This window comes from Aethalodelphis obliquidens, unplaced genomic scaffold, assembly GCF_003676395.1.
Source record: "Aethalodelphis obliquidens isolate GAN/ISIS:26980383/991018 unplaced genomic scaffold, ASM367639v1 scaffold83, whole genome shotgun sequence".
NCBI classification, from domain to species: domain Eukaryota; kingdom Metazoa; phylum Chordata; class Mammalia; order Artiodactyla; family Delphinidae; genus Aethalodelphis; species Aethalodelphis obliquidens.
The window spans coordinates 5,609,813-5,627,831 of NW_020838027.1; the positions used below are offsets into that span (position 1 = coordinate 5,609,813).

General features: G+C 48.0%; 1 protein-coding gene across 3 annotated transcripts in view; it reads right to left on the reverse strand.

The window, feature by feature from the left end:
• Window positions 1-10,459, reverse strand: part of VWF (von Willebrand factor) — a 137,978-nt gene extending 127,519 nt beyond the window's left edge. Inside the window, exons 1-3 of one of the 3 annotated variants that reach the window (XM_027093341.1) lie at window positions 9,983-10,438; window positions 8,769-8,823; window positions 7,133-7,297 (exon numbers count right to left, since the gene is read on the reverse strand). In XM_027093341.1, the coding sequence (XP_026949142.1) occupies window positions 7,133-7,297; window positions 8,769-8,823 (220 nt within the window). In that variant the 5' untranslated portion in view covers window positions 9,983-10,438. Of the gene's footprint in view, window positions 1-7,132; window positions 7,298-8,768; window positions 8,824-9,982 lie in introns of all 3 variants that reach the window. The other 2 variants (XM_027093340.1, XM_027093343.1) reach the window with 2 other exon arrangements.
• Between the last annotated feature and the right edge of the window lie 7,560 nt (window positions 10,460-18,019).

The following is an 18,019-nucleotide window of genomic DNA, read 5'->3' on the forward strand; positions in this document are numbered from 1 at the left end:
AGAGACTTGAATGATATACTGTTAGTAGCTCAGGGGCCATCAGGAAAGGCCCAGAGACCACCCACAGCCCACAAGCCACAATCTGCCGGGTCCCAGACCAACGCTGGCAGGAGTTAAAAGAGATGCCAACCGCAGGGAAGGGTTTTGTCCTATCCCACTGAGGAGTCTTGTCCAAACTGCATTTTCACTTCCAACAGTTTTTGTAGCAAGCAAATCTTTCAAAAGTGGAACAGACTTTCTGACAGCAAGAAATTAGCCGAAGAAAAACAAAAATAAGTGATACGACAAATACACTCAAATGTTAATGGTAGAGTCTGAGTGGTGGGTATAGCGGTGTCCATTGTCCTATTCTTTTCACTTTCCCGTATGTTTGAAATTTTCCATGATAAAATGCTGGAAAACGCGAACAAATGGGAGAGCCCGGCAAGAGCCTTCAGTTTGCGGTCCCTCCCAGGAGCCTTCCCGGCCCCTCGACATGCACAGTGGGCCAAAGACTGAATCCCTTCCCGGCCTCTGCTGGGGCTGACCCTGACCACCACACCCCAGCCTGGAGGGAGCCCCATTCACCACCTGCCTGCTGGCAGAGGTACAATGAGCCCAAGAGGTTGGGGTCCCCTCCCGGCCACAGAACCCACCTCCTCCTCACCAGTACAATTCCTGTCCATCCCCAGGCTCAAGAGGGCTGGAGGGTTCTGCCCCTGCCTCACTAGGTAACATCACCTTGAGCTGGAGGCATCTCCCTCCTGGAAACAGGAGAGGGACCCTGGGCACCTCTCCTCAAAGGTGCTCCCTTCCCATCATGGGGATTCAGAAAGGGTGCCTGAGAGAGCTAGGCAGCCAGCCAGGCGTGGGGCAGGAGGTGGGGTGGTGGTGTTTGCCGGAGAGTGGGTGGGGAACGCTGCCTGCAATCAGGCAGCTTGGGGTGAGCCACCATCCTGAAGTTGCTTTCAAGGCTTTCAAGGATGTAAGATCACCTCAACAGTCACTTGTTCCACGGGAAGCAGGGCTGAACAGGTGCCGTGGGGAAGCCGAGAGGTCACTACCACTATGAAGGAAGGACCTGAAGGCTGGGCCAGCCAAGACTCCAGCAGGAAGTCATTCAAAAGGGAGCCAGGAGAACGTGACAGAGCCCCGAGCCTCCCACTGTCGGGGTGCATGGGAGCTCCCATCTTTTCCAGGTAAAAGGTAATACAGCCTGACTCCACAGCCCGTGGGACCTGGGTCCACCGGGTAGCTGACACTCGGTGTCACTTGCATCGTCACACAGCTGCTGAGTGATGACGGGACTGGGAACTCAGACCAGGGCCTGGTTTAAGCATGTGAAGGGTGGGCTCTGCATGGTCCCAGGAGCGATGGCATCGGGAAGCTGAGGAGCCTGCCAGGAGCACCCAGAGCCCAGCACTGCGTAAGGCAGCAGCCCGTTGCTGGAGGTGGGGGTAGAGGTGCTGGGATCGGGACCCTCGGTGAGGACAGAACTGCAGGACCCTGTGGAATTCCACCCCCAAGGCAGGGGCAGCAAGGGGAGGTTTGGAAGGAGGAGACTTCAGAAAAGCAAACCGTGGCAGCATGAAGGCTTGGAGGCCATCTAAACAAGTGGCTTTGAAACGTTTTTGCTCACATATATCCAGACAAAACTATAATTCAAAAAGATACATGCACCCCTATATTCATAGCAGCACTATTCACAATAGCCAAGACATGGAAGCAACCTGAATGTCCACCGACAGATGAATGGATAAAGAAGGTGTGGCACATATATATAGTGGAATATTACTCAGCCATCAAAAAAGAACAAAATAATGCCATTTACAGCAACATGGATGGACCTAGAGATTATCCTACTAAGCGAAGTAAGTCAGACAGAGAAAGACAAATACCATAGGATATTGCTTATACGTGGAATCTAAAATACGACACGAACCTACCTAAGAAACAGAAACAGACTCCCAGAAATAGAGAACAGACTTGTGGTGGCCGAGGTCGGGGGAGGGAAAGATTGGGAGTTTGGGGTTAGTAGATGCAAACTATTAAATAGAGAGTGGCTAAACAACAAGGTCCTATACTGTAGAGCACAGGGAACTATATGCAATATAGTTCTGTGATAAACTATAATGGAAAAGAATATGAAAAAGAATACATATGTGTAACAGTCACTTTGCTGAACAGCAGTAATTAACACAACACTGTAATTTAACTATACTTCAATAAAAAATAAAATTTAAAAAAAGAACATTTTTGCCCAGCAAGTGGAGTAAAAATGCCAGTAACTTCATGACCCAGCGCATGCACCATACACAGTTCACATAACATTCCTACCCTAACCCTGTGCCAGGCGCTCTGGTACTTTCTGATGTCTTCTATTCCGTTCCACGTAATTTTTTTTCATGCTGGTTACAACCATTACATTCATTTTATGACCCATATGTTGTGACTCAGTTTGCAAAACACTGATCTATACTGACTCCATTCTACAGTTGGAGAAACTGAGGCCCAAGTTTACAACAGGCTTTCTCCACCTCGGCGCTATTAACACTGCGGGCCAGATACTTCTTTGTTGTGGTGGCCACTCTGTGCACGTAGGATAATTAACAGCATCCCTGGCTTCTACCTATCAGATGACACTAGCCTCCACCCCACCCCCCAAGCTGTGACAATCTAAAATGTCTCTAGACACAACCAAATGTCCTCTGGGGGAAAAAAAATCACCCTGGTTGAGAACTATTGGTTTACACAGCTAACACGGGTAGAGCCCACATCAGGGTTTTCTAACTCCAAGTGCAAACCTCCCTTTGTAACACAAAGCCACCTAACGGGGCGTCTGAGCGCTCAGGATTCAGTTAACCACTAGTGCAGGACAGAACTCTCCATCAGCCTTATGTTTTATTTGCTTCCTTCCCTCCCTGCAGAACTCAGGAGGGCATCTGAGATGTGCAGCCATTAGGAAGATGAGCCATTAGAAAATGCCAGCGACGGACTTCCCCGGCGGTCCAGCGGTTAGGACTCCGCGCTCTCACTGCCGAGGGCCTGGGTTCAATCCCTGCTCAGGGAACTAAAAATCCCACAAGCCACGAGGTGCGGCCAAAAAAAAGAAAAGAAGCTGCCGGCGAGCCCCGGGGCGGGAGGACGCTCCCACGGTCTGCAGACCTGCAGGCCCACACTTCCTGTAACTGCCGGAAGACGGGTGAGGCATCCGTCCCAGAGGCGAGCTATAGGGAAGCTCTTCCCGCGGCCCCATCTCCAGTCTGGCCTCTTGGATTCAGGAACTGAGGCTCTGAGTAAGGGAACAAGGCCTCCCCCAGGTGAGCGAGGAGCATTCAGGGAAGCAGGTGGCAGCTGGGAGCAGAGTCAGACCCGAGTGCTTTCTCTGAGTCTAGAGTGTGGGAGTCACTACTCTGTGTTTCTAACAAACACTCCATCCTCCCCTCCTGTGATTCTGATGCAGGCGATCACTGTCCGAAAGCTGCACGACAGCGATCTGGAGTGACCTGGCCACATGCTGATCGGGAGGCAGAGGCTCACGCTGGGGGGTTCACCAGAACCTTGCTGGGTGTCCGTGGCTCTCTCGGGGCTGCTCTGGGAGCCACATCCCGCAGGGTGGCTCAGGGGCCACCAGAACTCCCGAGGTCTCTCCCGGGTCCCCGTGCTGGCGGCTAGGACCTTGACCTGGGACCCTGGATGGAGCCTGCCGGACTGGGAGCCGACATCAGAACAAGGGGCCTCGCCTTGGCACCAGGTGGCCCCTGGTGCTCGGACACAAACACTTTACCCAGGATGCGAACAAGGTTCACGGGAGAGGAACGGGAATTTGCGATTTAGAAGCGAGGAAACAGGATGTCATTGGAGAACAATAGAGCAGAGACGTGTGGGAGGGCACAGCCGTGCCTGCAGGATGGAAAGGCAGCGTCCAGGGGTGCTGGGCCCCTTGGCACCTCCGGCCCCCGGAGCAGCGGTGCCAGCCCACCCTGCCGGGCTCAGCTCCTCAGATTATCCCTCTCCTGCCAATACCCCCTCCCACCCCTAAAAAACAGAAAAAGTAGTCACCCATGCTCTCTGATGTTAGCAGCACGATTTTGGGTGGGAATGAAACTATTCTACATTGAAATGGGATTGATCTACAGCCTGACTTAAGCCAACTACCTGCCAGAAAATTGACACTTGACAAGAGCAAATTGTAAGAAAAGGAGGACGCAGAGGGGGTATCCCCCAGAGATGCTCTGAACTAGAGAGCCCTTCCATTCCTCCTTGGCCCCTGAAACCCAGAGAAGGATGGCCAGAGAGGCCAGACTTCTGACACCAACCCGCGTGGATGTGAGGCAGAGGGGTCAGTGTTACCCTGACTTTGACAGACATGCCCCCAAGTGCCCACGGTACATTTGTGACACCGTGGATGGACCTTGGAGGCATTGTGCTAAGTGAAATAAGACAAAGAGAGACAAATACTGTACGATCTCACATGTGGACTCTTAAACAGCAAGCAAAGCAAATGCACCGTGACTCTTAAGGTGGAGAAATCCACGGAAATAAACATTGGGACCACCTGAGGAGGAAGGACCTGGGGCCTTCAGCTTCCCAGGGAAGGTGAGGGGGTGCTTTTTCCCTCCATTGCTGCCTCTGAAGCAAGATGGGTCCCCAGAGTTCAGAGTTCAGGATGACTTCCTCAATTCATCATGCCCTAGGGGTGTCTCTGGTCCTTTTCATCACCCGCCTGGTTACCACGGCCAAGGCCACCCTGCATCCCGCTTCTCTCCCTTTCAGAAGCATCTTGGCAAAGAACCAGTTTCTGCTGAGGCTCTACACTAGCCCCTCGTTGCCTGCGAGATCAAGAAACAAACTCCCCCATCAGACAGCAAGACGCAGCCCCATCAGCCTGCCCCCGTGACCCAGTCTTGCACTCCACTATTCCCCAGGCCTGTGCTTCTCAAACTTGGGGCCCCAAACCAGCAGCAGCAGCTGGGAACTTGTTAAGAATGAACATTTCAGGCCCCGCTCCAGATCCACTGACTTAGAAACCTTGGGCGGGGTGGGAGGGATGGAGGACCCCAGCAATCTGTTTTAACCAGCCTCCAGGTGAGCCTGATGCGCGCTGGAAATAGGGAACCATGGCTCCCAGCACAAGGACCTCCCCACTGGGCTGCACGGCCCCGACATACACCCTTTCCAGAGCCTTCCCTGGGCTCCTGCTGTCCCCCCTGCATGGGGCATCCTCCCGGTCCTCTCTGCCCAAGCAAAACCCCCTCCTCCAAGGTCCGGCACAACGTGCTGTTCATGAAGCCAGCTCTTCGGTACAGCAGAGCACCGCGCTTCCTGGATCCCCTGTTCGGTGATGACAGAGACCCCCGGGAGCTAAGGAAACAGAAATGAATGTGACGTGGTCCTTGCCCTGAGGGATTCACGGAGGAGTAGGGGAAATGGCATTGCAGTGAAGTTCGGACTACTCAAGTCACGCTGGGATAGGTTTTCCAGCAGAGGCAGGGCAGGTGGGGAAAAGGCAGGGCAGGAAGGGGGTAGCCAGAGAAGCAGGAGAACCCATGGGACTTCCCTGGCAGTCCAGTGGTAAGGACTCCGCGCTTCCACTGCAGGGGCCTCGGGTTCGACCCCTGGTTGGGGAACCAGGATCCCACATGCCGTGTGGCATGGCCAAAAATTAATTAATTAATTAATTAATTTAAAAAGCAGGAGAACCCAGAGCTAAGGCCAGCTGTCAGCTCACCCAGCAACCAAGCAGAGCCTCGCCCAGCGGTAGACCCAGAGGGTTCTGCTCCCATCCTTCCTGACTGATGGAGTTAACACCCCAAGATCCCTACAGCCTGCATCTCGTGTGAGGGTCTGGGTGTTGACCAAGATGCTCTCCTTGACCAGTTGTCCATAACCAAACCTGAGTCAGGCTCCTCTGAGCCCTCTCCTCGGTTAGGTGCCCCCACGGACTCTGTCCTTGGCCTGGTTAGTCCAGTTTTAGCAAGAATCCTGCTGGGTCAGTTTAGCGAAAATCCCCTACCCTCCGTATCTGATCATACTCCTTGTAACCCAGCCTGGACATCGTATCACCCCGGCCTCCCTTCAGCAAGAATCCTGTCAAGTTGGTTTAGCCAGAATTCCCCCTGATCCCTGATGTTTCCTCTTAGTCGTTTTCCACCAGCAGCCCACACCCAGCTCCCTGACTATAAGTCCCCACTCGTCTTTGTTATATTCGGAGTGGAGCCCATCTCTCCCCTCTACTGCAAAACCTCCATGGCACTGGTCCGTCCTGAGTAAAGTTTTCCTCGCTCTCCTTATAACTATTGTCACGAAAAATTTTGCTGTAACAGTGTAGGTCTGTCCGTTGCCATCTCCCCTCCACACGCCCCGCCGCGCCAAGGCTAAGGACTCCGCCGCCTTTGCTGGGTTTTGCTGCGTCCCTCACTCATGCACCACACACATCTCGTTAATTGTTGTGAAGGTCACCAAACCACAGTGTTCCATCACTGCCTCCAGCCCCACTCCCAGCCTTGGAAAGTGCCCTCTCTCCTTAACACAGAAGAAAGGTCCTCCTTCCTGACAAGCCCAGGATCGAAAGCCAGCTCTTCCTTTATTATCCGTCAGCACTTGGGAGGATCGTGCAACCTCCTTGGGCTTCAGTTCTTCATGTGTGAAGGGGGGTGACGGTACCTGCCCCTACATCTCAGAGCTGCTGCACAGGGGCAGAGATAACACGGGCATGATACCAGCACTTTGCCAGGAACACAGGAGGTGCTCGACATCAGCTGATACTCTGAATTCCAGCGAGAACATGCAACCTTCCTTCCCTTTTCTACAGGCTTTTGCTATTAAAAACCACCTTCTGGGTCATCGATTTTCTCGATGCTTCGGGGCTTCCAGAGCATTGCCTGGACCCAGAGCGACAGACTCAACCACTGGAGAAGCACGAAGACTCTCTCCATCCACCAGGCTCCCACGGGTAGGGGCCCAGCGAGAAGCTGAGGGAATCCCCACGTCATGGAGAGGCCGTTCCCCACCATGCTCTCCGCTCAGGCACTGTCCTAAGAGTAGGAAATCCCAACCCGCAATCCCCAAGGCCCTCACCTGCCAGGGCTGAGCTCTGCTGTCCCCATTCCCCACCCGCCTCTGGGTTCCTCCCCTCAGGGCCCGGACTCACCTATGAGAGAGAAGGAGTGTGTCTGGCAGTCCCCCGCCAGGAGATAACTACAGCTTCCCTCAAAGCTGTACATGCTCTCATCAAAGGTGTTGATGGAATCACCTCCGAAGAGGCTGCATCGGGCCATCGACGAACTGCCAAGAGCGCCTTCTCCACAAAGGGCCCCTGGAGGGAAAGGCCACACGTGAGCACAGCTGGTACCACCAGCCCAAACCACTGCAGCCTGGTAGAAACGAGGCTGCGTCTGTTAGAAATTAGGCTCCGGGGAAGACCTTTCCAACCTCAACGACAATAAAGCTGTCACTTTCAGCCCCAGAATATGACCCAGGACTCGGCAATAATGGAGGAGCTGCCTTCCAGGAGACCCGTTCATTTCAATGACATATATCCACTGATTTTAAATGTACTGCGTGCTCATTAGAGAGAATCGGGAGACTATGGAAGAATAACAAAAAGAAATTAAAATCATCTGTAACCAAATTCAGCAGTAACCAGAGTTAACGTTTTAGCATTTATCTTTTATTTCTATGTTACTGTGTATATACACTTACAGATTTTTGGCACATTTGTTGGCATGCGGAGCAAACTGTTTATAACCCGTTGATTTCTCAGTATAGTGTAAAGAATGTGTCATGCCATACTTCCAAAACATTTTTGGTGGCTGCACTATACTTTGCCTCTAAATGTATTTGGTACAGGTTCTAGCGTTTCCCAGTTTTCTGATATGTACATAGATTGTACTGAGCATCCTTCTACATTCATCTACTGGTGTATCTTGAATATACTGAATTCTGAACAGATCAACCTGTGTGCCTGACACATAGAATCTGTGAAGTATTGACTCCTGCAGGGTCATATGCTATCTCCTGCCGCTCTCACACTGTGTGTGTGTGTGTGTGTGTGTGTGTGTGTGTGTTGGCAGGTGGAAACCACAGCTGTCAATCTCTAAGTTTTCTAGATCCCCTGGCACAGAACACACCTAGCAGGAAGATGCAGAGGGTGTGACGAATGTACACTTTGCCCCAGACTAACCTGTGAGCAGTAGGCTGGGTGCTGCTGGCCTAGTCATCTAAATGGAGACTAGGATCAGAAAAGGGTCCCCCTTGCCTTTCACAGACTCAGCATCTCAGTACGGGAAGGAGGGCAGTGTTGTACAGTGAAGGAGAGCTGGCCTCTGATTTGGGTTCTGTGTGACTTTGGAGCAGTCATTTTTCCTCTCCGACCCTCAGTCTCTGCATCGGTACTATCAGATGTACACCTGTACAACTAGATGAGCTCCACAATCCATTCTAAAGCTAATAATCTTCCCAAGTCTTGGATTCCTTCTTCTCCATCCTCCATCCCCAGCATACAGGACAGTTCTGTGTGGCCCTGGTGCTTCTTAGTTCCCCAATTGGAGAAGACATTTACAGGCACCTGGTCCTTGAGAAACACAAGTCCAGGGCAGTGGGCTCTGCAGAACCTTCATAAGAGGAATTAACCGGGAAGCCAGTGACTCCGGCAGCCCCAGCATGAGCCGAACGTGGGGCTGGGCACACAGGTGGGCTCCAGACACACCTGCAGATCCCTGGCAGGGGGTGGTTCCCAATGGCCCTGAGGCAGGAGTGAAGAGTGGCGGCAGCACCTTTGTACCTACCTGGCAAGGTGAGGGCCAGAGCGAGCAGCAACCTCGTGAGCCTGGCAGGGATCATCTGAGGAGAAGCAGGAGAGTTGAGCTCGCGATCACTGGCCACACAGGTGGCTGCTATGTGCTCCCGGCCATGCATGAAGTAGGGAGAATTTTTTTCAAGCAAGAGAAGAGAATCACTCTCATTTGCCCCTTAAACATGGACTGCTGGTCCCCAAAATAGCCTGTGGCCAGGCCCAAGAGTAACAATCACTGTGATCCAGGACCCCGGGCATCCTTCCCCGAACAGTGGTCCCTGCTGCACACAGAGAGGAAAGCCCTGCCTTGGCCTCCACCCGCCCCCAGGTGTCATCCCCTGAGCTCCCACGGCCACTCAGAGCCGGGGGCACCTCATTCCCTCCTCCTCTTCATCCTTTCACGCTCGGCAGCAAACTGGGGAGTAGTAACTGTCTTGCTTCTGCTCCTACCATGGGCACCAGGCTTTGAGAACACTCAGGAACCAGGCTTTCTGGGCAATCACCCACAATGTACACCAACTCCTCTCTCATCCCCATCCCAGCACCCAGCACAGTGCCCAGCACCCAGGAGGTGTTCAGGCAACATTTGCTGAGTTGATTTGATAAATAGACAGGAGTCCAGCAGCCCTGGGTGGTGGGCAAGGTTCCCTGTGGTGTGGCGGCCCCAGAAAAGGATAACGGACCCTGGCTGGCCCAGCATACTCCGAGTCCCTTAGGGCCCCGGCCACAGCTCCCTCCTCTGCAAAAGCTGCAAGATTAAGTGCAGTCTGTCACCTGAGATTCCCTGGGGGTGGGGAGCTCCCTTACCACCCACTGCCCCATCCAGCCAAACAAGGGAGAGGAAAACCCCATCCATGATGTATCTGTGGAAGGAACAGTCTAATGTCTGATATGGCCAAGGCTTGGTCTTGGAGCAGGTGCCCAACACACAGGTACATCAGGCTGCTTCCAGAAGGTACCCAGAGGTGAGGGCAGAGCTCATTCCTGTCCCATCTGGTCAAGTATTACAAGCAGTAAAGCCCAGGCAGTAGCGTAGCAGCCACAGGACCTCCAGAGGCAAGTGGAGGAGGTAGCGTTAGAGGGTCCCTGGCTGTGAATCACCCTCCAAGCTAGTCCAGGGATGGAGAACCCCAGCTCCCCAGGGGTGAGGATCAGTCCTGCATCTTCCTCCCACTATGAGCCAGCCCTCTTCCCCAAAGACCATACCTTCCCCTGCAAATGGGGACTGCGGGTGACCCCGAGGTCCTTCGGGAAACTCAGCCTCCGCAGTGGTGCCGCCAGCCCTAGGCCATGCTCTCCAGGACCTTCTGTGGCTTGGGACTGTCTTGCTGGTGAGTGACCCCCGTGCTGTGGACAGCCTGGGCCGAGGGGAGATAAAGCCCCAGCTGTGACGTCCGTCAGCCCCCGCTTTCCCACCACAATAGCTGTGAGCTGCCACCACAGGGGACAGGCCTCCTCCTAATGACCGAGAGGAAACAATGAACGGAAATGGTATTAGAAACACCTCCAAGGCGATAAGGCTTTGAACGCTTTGGTGGGAGGCTTCCTAGCAGCTGCCCTAAGGAGCTGCCTGGCCCTCCTGGCGCCCCTACACAGGCGCGGGTCCCCCTCAGACAGTGCCCCACAGACGGCAGGACCAGGAAGGCTGGCTGTCCGGGGCAGGCCAGTGCAGGCCAGGGAAGAATCCAGACTGGAGCAACTGAACTTTCGGATCCGGTTTCCAGGGCCAGACTCCAGGGAAGTTCGGAAAAACACCTCAGCCTGAGCCAATTTAGCAGCCGTGTTTAGAGGAAGGAGAGAGCTGATGCATCCTGTCCCACTAGGTACGAGTGATCCGGTTCCAGCCCTGATGGGAACTGTCAGTGTGGGTCCTGGCCAGAGAATGGACAAGTTAAAGATGAGGGGCCTGGTCACTATTCCAGGCCTTTCTGAAATGATGGCTGGACCGTCAGATGCTAGAACTCTTCCCGAAGACACTTCCAACCACCTCTGCTGCCCTCACTCCTCCCTGACCTTACACACACACACACACACACACACACACCACACCATATACACAACACACACACATACACCACCACAAACACCACACACACACCACACACCATATACACAACACACACACATACACACCACACACACCACACACTATATACACAACACACACACATACACCACCACAAACACAACACACACACCATACACACAACATACATCATATACACACACACACCACATGCACCACACACACACACACACACCACACACCATACACACAACACACACACACAACACACACACAACACTCAACACACACTATATACACAACACACACACATACACTGCCACAAACACCACACACACCATACACACACCACACATCACGTACACACACACCACATACACACCACACACAACACACACAATACACACACATACACACCACCACCACATGAACCACACACACACCATACACACACCACACATCACATACACACACACAACGTACGCACACACCACATACACACCACACACCATATACACAACACACACACCACACATCACATACACATACACCACAAACATACACACCACACACACCAATCTTTCTTCCCAACCTCTAATTCCCTGGAGCCTAATTCTCAATCAACTGCTAAACTAATTCTTGCTAAAAGAGGTAGCCAATAAAACAGAGGAGGATGGGGACTCTCATGCTGGGACCCCAGGCTCTGCGACAGGCAGCCTAAGACACATCTCAGTGAGGAAGCCCACACTGCTGCTTCTCATGTCATGGCACCTGCCCTAAGAGCCTGGGAAACCTTTTGTCCCCAACCTCCCCCACCCCATGCACACCCCTCACACCCCACCACTCCCTTTACTGCCCCAGGAGAGGAAGATGTTCCCAAGAAAGAAGTGGCAGAAGAAGTAGAATTAGCATGATATAGCAGAAAAGCCACTTAAGGATTTCCATTTCCAACTTTTCTTTTTACTAGATAACCTGAAAATCCACCCACTACAAAACATCTCGAAATGCTGTGTTAAAGATAACAAATGGTCTTTTCCTTTTTTTAATATTTATTTATTTGGCTGCACTGGGTCTTAGTTGCAGCACCCAGGATCTTTAGTTGCAGCAAATGGGCTCTTTTAGTTGCAGCACGTGCCTCTTAGTTGCAGCATGCAGGATCTAGTTCCCTGACCAGGGATCAAACCCGGGCCCCCTGCACTGGGAGCATGGAGTCTTAGACACTGGACCACCAGGAAGTCCCAACAAATGTTCTTTAGAAGCACAGCTAGGGCTTCCCTGATGGCGCAGTGGTTAAGAATCTGCCTGCCAATGCAGGAGACGTGGGTTCAAGCCCTGGTCTGGGAAGATCCCACATGTCGTGGAGCAACTAAGCCTGTGCACCACAACTACTGAGCCTACGCTCTAGAGCCCGTGAGCCACAACTACTGAAGCCCGCATGCCTAGAGGCTGTGCTCCGCAACATGAGAAGCCACCGCAGTGAGAAGCCTGCGCACTGCGATGAAGAGTAGCCCCTGCTTGCTGCAACTAGAGAAAGCCCACGCACAGCAACGAAGAACCAATGCAGCCAAAAATAAATAAATTTAAAAGAAAAAGACAAATGACCCAAATAGAATGGGCAAAAGACTTGAATTGACATTTCTCCAAAGAAGATATACACAAGGGCCAAAAAATACATGAAAAGATGCTCAGCATCATTAGTTATCAGGGACATGTGAATCAAAACCACGAGATACCACTTCACACTTCATTAGGATGGATATAGTAAGAAGCGAAAAGTGTTGGAGAGACTGTGGAAAACTTGAATCCCTCACCTCGTACATTGTTGGTGAGAATGTGAAATGGTGCAATTCTTGTGGAAAATAGTCTGGTGGTTCTTCAATAAGTTAAACATAAAATACCATATTACCCAGCAATTCCATTCCTAGGTATATACTCAGGAAAATTAAAAACAGGTGTTTAGGGACTTCCCTAGTGGCACAGTGGTTAAGAAACCGCCTGCCAATGCAGGAGACACGGGTTCAAGCCCTAGTCCAGGAAGATCCCACATGCCAAGGAGGAACTCAGCCCATGAGCCACAACTACCGAGCCTGCGCTCTAGAGTCCGTGCTCCACAACAAAAGAAGCCAAGGCAAGAAGCCCGCACACCACAACAAAGGGTAGCCCCCACTCGTTGCAACTAGAGAATGCCCGTGCACAGCAACGAAGACCCAATACAGAAAGAATAGAAAGAAAGAAAGAAAAGAAAGAAAGAAATCATAGACTAAAGAGCAGGAACTGAAAACAAAAGAATAAGACATCGCTAGAAAAGAAGAGGAAGACTTGAAAAAGAACTTTTAGACAACTACAATCCAATAAAAAAATTTTTAAAAAAGAACTTATAGAAGTGAAAATATATAGTAAATTAATTTTTAAAATTCCAGTACAAACACCAGACATCTCGGAAGAAAAATTTGCTGGAAGATAGAGTTTAGGAAATTATAAGGAGATGAAAAACGATAGAAGGAGAAGATCCAAAACGAAGTACTGAGAATATGTCCTTCAATGTAGATTCCCACCCACGCTACCTTAGCTTGAATGCCACTCCCTCCCCCAACCCCAAAGCAGGCCCTGAGAATTTTAGTGCAGCTAATTTATTTGGGAAAGCAGGAAACACTGGCAGGCAAGTGGAGATATGATATGGGGAAGGGAGAACAGCCAATAAAAGGTGTTTATTAAGCCAGCTACCACATGGTCAGCTGAGCTTCATCCATGAGGAAAGTCTAGGAGAAAGGTTAAGACACATGCCACAGAATTATCCCACTCCTGGGTCAAGAAAGCAGAGGTATTTCTAAAATACCCTACACTGGTCCTTAACTGTCGAGGGCTACTCCTGGGCTCATCAACTCCTCAATACTCTGGGCCTTGAGCACAGAGGTTCAGACCCTGGCAGTCTAGAAGAAGCACATGAAGGTTAATGTCAGGGGTGTGTGTGAGGGGGTTAACTAGGTAGTTAAATTATCATTCAGAGATTGGGGAAAGTAGAAACATTTTTTCAGAAAACAGGCAGTGTGTTTATTATTAACAGTCCTTTCTGAAAGAACTACTCAAGAAGACACTTCAGGAAGAAGAAAATTAAACCCACAAAGAAAATGCCAGAGGAAAAGATAAAGAAAGAAATTGGTAAATATGGGGGTATAGAGGAGCAGGCAGTGATTCGCACAAAACAATAACAATAATAAGGATAAACTGGAGAGTTAAAAAATAAGATGGAACCAAAGTACCAGACAGCAATAGCACCTAGGATGGTGGGGGGAGGGGGTGATGAGAGTGGAAGTGTAGTAAGGTCCTTGTATTGCTCAGAAGGAAGAAAGAGGTGGTAACTGTAGACTTTGCGGTGGCTAGAATGCACAGTCAAATTTTAAGATAGGATGCTAAAAGAATAGAATTGAATGTATGTTTTCCAAACCATTGAGGGGTGGAGGGTGGGGAGCTGGAAGCAAAGAAATCTAGACTCACCCAGGAGAAAACAAAGAAACAGCACGACAAATAGTATAAAATAAGATAGCAAAAATGCAAACAATGATAGTCAACAGTAAAAAGAAACAGATTATCAGGTTGGATGACACACATCTAGCAACGTTTAAGAGCTAGGCCTAAAACATAAAGACACAATACTTCAAGGAAAATAAAAAACAGAAAAGCCAAACGATAACCAAGAGACAGCTGATTATACTACTATCAGACAAAACAGACCTTAAGAAAAAAAGTCATTATTACAGACAAAGGGGATACAAAGAAGATAAAAAGAGAAATGTACCAGGAAGCTATAATTATGTGCACTTCATAATATCAGCTCGAAATGTATAAAGAAAAAAATTATTGAATTATAAGGCAAGGTGGAAAAAGCTTTGGGTAAAAATTAACAACATCCACTTATGGAAAACAAGCACACAAAAACATCTCTGTTACCCACAAAAAGAAGGGAGTGTCCTTGACCTGAGTAATAGAGCAAACCTCACAGTTATGGTAAAAATATAAGCCACTTTCCCTTTAAAAGTCAGAACAAGACAAAAATGCCCAGTATCATCACTGCTAGTCAACATCGGATCAGATGTCCAGGTCAGTACAGAAAAAAAAAAAAAAAGAAAAGAAAAGGAAATATAAGGTATATGGCTTCAAAAAGAAACAGCAAGAGGGATTTCCCTGATGGTCCAGTGGTTAAGACTCTGTGTTTCCAATGCAAAGGGCACAGGTTTGATCCCTGGTCAGGGAATTAAGATCCTGCATTCCGTGTGGTACAGCAAAAGAAAAAAAAAAGTGCAAGACAGTTACTATTTAAAGATATGACTGTCTATGTAGAAAAAATTCCAGATAATTCTACATAAGAGAATTTTATTAGAGTTCAGCAGTTTGCTAAAATAAGATTAACCTTTAAAATCTATTATGTTCCTATATAATTACAAAATGTAATATTTAAAGTGACACTATTAGTAAAACAACAAAGTGACCCTATTAGTAAAACAACAAAAAATAAATACAATAAGAATATAATAAAAATAAATTATTCTTAAGAATAAATAATTCTTAAGAATACATACAATAAAATCTGCACACAACCATTATGCAGAAAATCATAAATTTTATTGCAAGACATAACAGAAGACCCAACAGGGAGATACACTGTGTTCATACTTACTGAAATCACAGGATTGTAAAGATATCAATTATCTCCAAATTAGTGTATAAATTAAATGAAATTCCAATCAAAATGTAACAGGGTTTTTCATGAAATTAGACAAGCTGATACAAAATCCTTGTGGAAAGCAAAAGATTAAGAATAGTTCAGACAATTTCAAATTTTAAATCATCAATAAAAATGGACAATGGCTATTATCAAAAAGATAAGTTTTTATTATCAAAAAGGTAAAAAATAATAAATGTTGGTGAGGATGTGGAGAAATGAGAACACTTGTGCACTGTTGGTGGGAATATAAACTGGGAGAGCCACTGTGGAAAACAATATGGAGATTCCTCAAAAAAATTTAAATAGAACTACCATATGATCTAGTAATCCCACTTCCCTGTATATATCTGAAAGAAATTAAATCACTATTTCAAAGAAATGTCTGCACCCTCATGTACATTACAGCATCATTCACAGTAGCCAAGATAGGGAAACAACTGATATATCCATTGATAGAGGAATGGATATAGAAAATGTGGTATATATACAATGGAATATTATTATTCAGCCGTAAAGAGGTGGAAATCTTGCCATTTGCAACAATGTGGATGAAACTTGAGGGCATTATGCTAAGTGAAATAAGCCAGAGAAATACAAATATGTGATCTCACTTATACATGAAATCTAAAACAAAAACTCACTTATATGTGAATGATGTCACTTATATGTGAATGATGTCACTTATACGTGAATGATCTCACTTATACGTGAAATCTGAAACAAAAACTCACTTATACATGAATGATGTCACTTATATGTGAATGATGTCACTTATATGTAAATGATCTCACTTATACGTGAATGATGTCATTTGTACGTGAATGATCTCACTTATACGTGAACGATCTCACTTATACGTGAAATCTGCAACAAAAACAAACAACAACAGCAACAACAACAAAACAAGAAACCAAGGTCACAGAAACAGAGAACAGATTGGTGGTTGTCAGAGGCAGGGGCTAAGGGGTGGGCAAAATGGGTGAAGGGGGTCAAAAATACAAACTTCCAGTTATAAAATAGGTAAGTCATGGGATGTATTATACAGCATGGCGATTACAGTTAATAATACGGTATTCAGTATTGGAAAGTTGCTGAGAGAGTGGATCTTAAAAGTTCTCATCACAAGAAAAAAAGTTGTTACTGTAACTATGTGTGGTGATAGATGTTAACATGTTACTTAGACTAATTGAGGTGACCATTTCTCAATATTTACAAATATCAAATCATTATATTGTATACCTGAAACCAATACAATGTTACATGTCTGTTATACCTTTTTTTGGCGGTGGGGGGGGCTGTGCCATGCAGTTTGTGGGATCTTAGTTTGTCCACCAGGGATTGAACCCAGGCCACGGCAGTAAGAGTGCTGAGTCCTACCCACTGGACTGACAGGGAATTTCCTTTCTTTTTATTTTTTTAAATTATATCTTAATTTTTTAAAAAAAATTAAGGTATGGACAAACTACCAAGTAACATTGATAAGTGATACAGAAAGGCAATTCACAGAAAAGAAAAAAAACCATTTGGCTAGTAAACATATGAAAAATCATTCAACCCCACTGGTCACTAGGGAAATCCAAAATAAAACCACATAGCTATCTTCCCATCACATTGGCCAGGATGTGGGGCTATTGGAACTATTTGCTGTTGTTAGGGCAAGTGGTATATCACTTTGGAGGAAAATCTGGAAATAGCTAAGAGATTTAAAGTTGCTCTTCCCATGGCCCAGTACATGCACTCCTGGGCATATCACTTGGCAAAACTTTCACCTACGTGCACAAAGCAACTTGCACAGAATGTTCACTGCAGCAGTGAATGTAGTTCACAAGCATGTAAACAACTAAATACACTTCAACAGTATGAATAAATAAATGGTGATACATTCATCCTATGAAATACCAAACAGCAGTCAAAAATAATCAAGGCTGGGCTTCCCTGGTGGCGCAGTGGTTGAGAGTCTGCCTGCCGATGCAGGGGACAGGGTTCGTGCCCCGGTCCGGGAAGATCCCACATGCCGTGGAGCGGCTGCGCCCGTGAGCCATGGCCGCTGAGCCTGCGCGTCCGGAGCCTGTGCTCCGCAACGGGAGAGGCCACAACAGTGGGAGGCCAGCGTACCGCAAAAAAAAAAAAAAAAAAAAAAAAAAAATCAAGGCTACATCTACCAACATGGATAAAACCCCAAAATAATGTTGAGCAGAAAATAAAAGCAAGTGTCAGAGACTCTCTACAGCACAATAGTATTTATGTAAAGCTAAATAAAGACCATGTAAAATAAAACAGTATATTACTGTTTATAAATATGTTTAATTGCAGGAAAAGTCAACATGTATGGTGGATAACCACTAAATTCAGGGTAGTGGTCACCTTTAGGAAGGAAGAGAGAAGACGGGATCCAGAGAGTGGTACATGTAAATGTTTTATTTACTTAATAATTCCAAAAATATGAGACAAATATGGAAACACATTAAGAAGACTGGAACATGCCAAAACATGG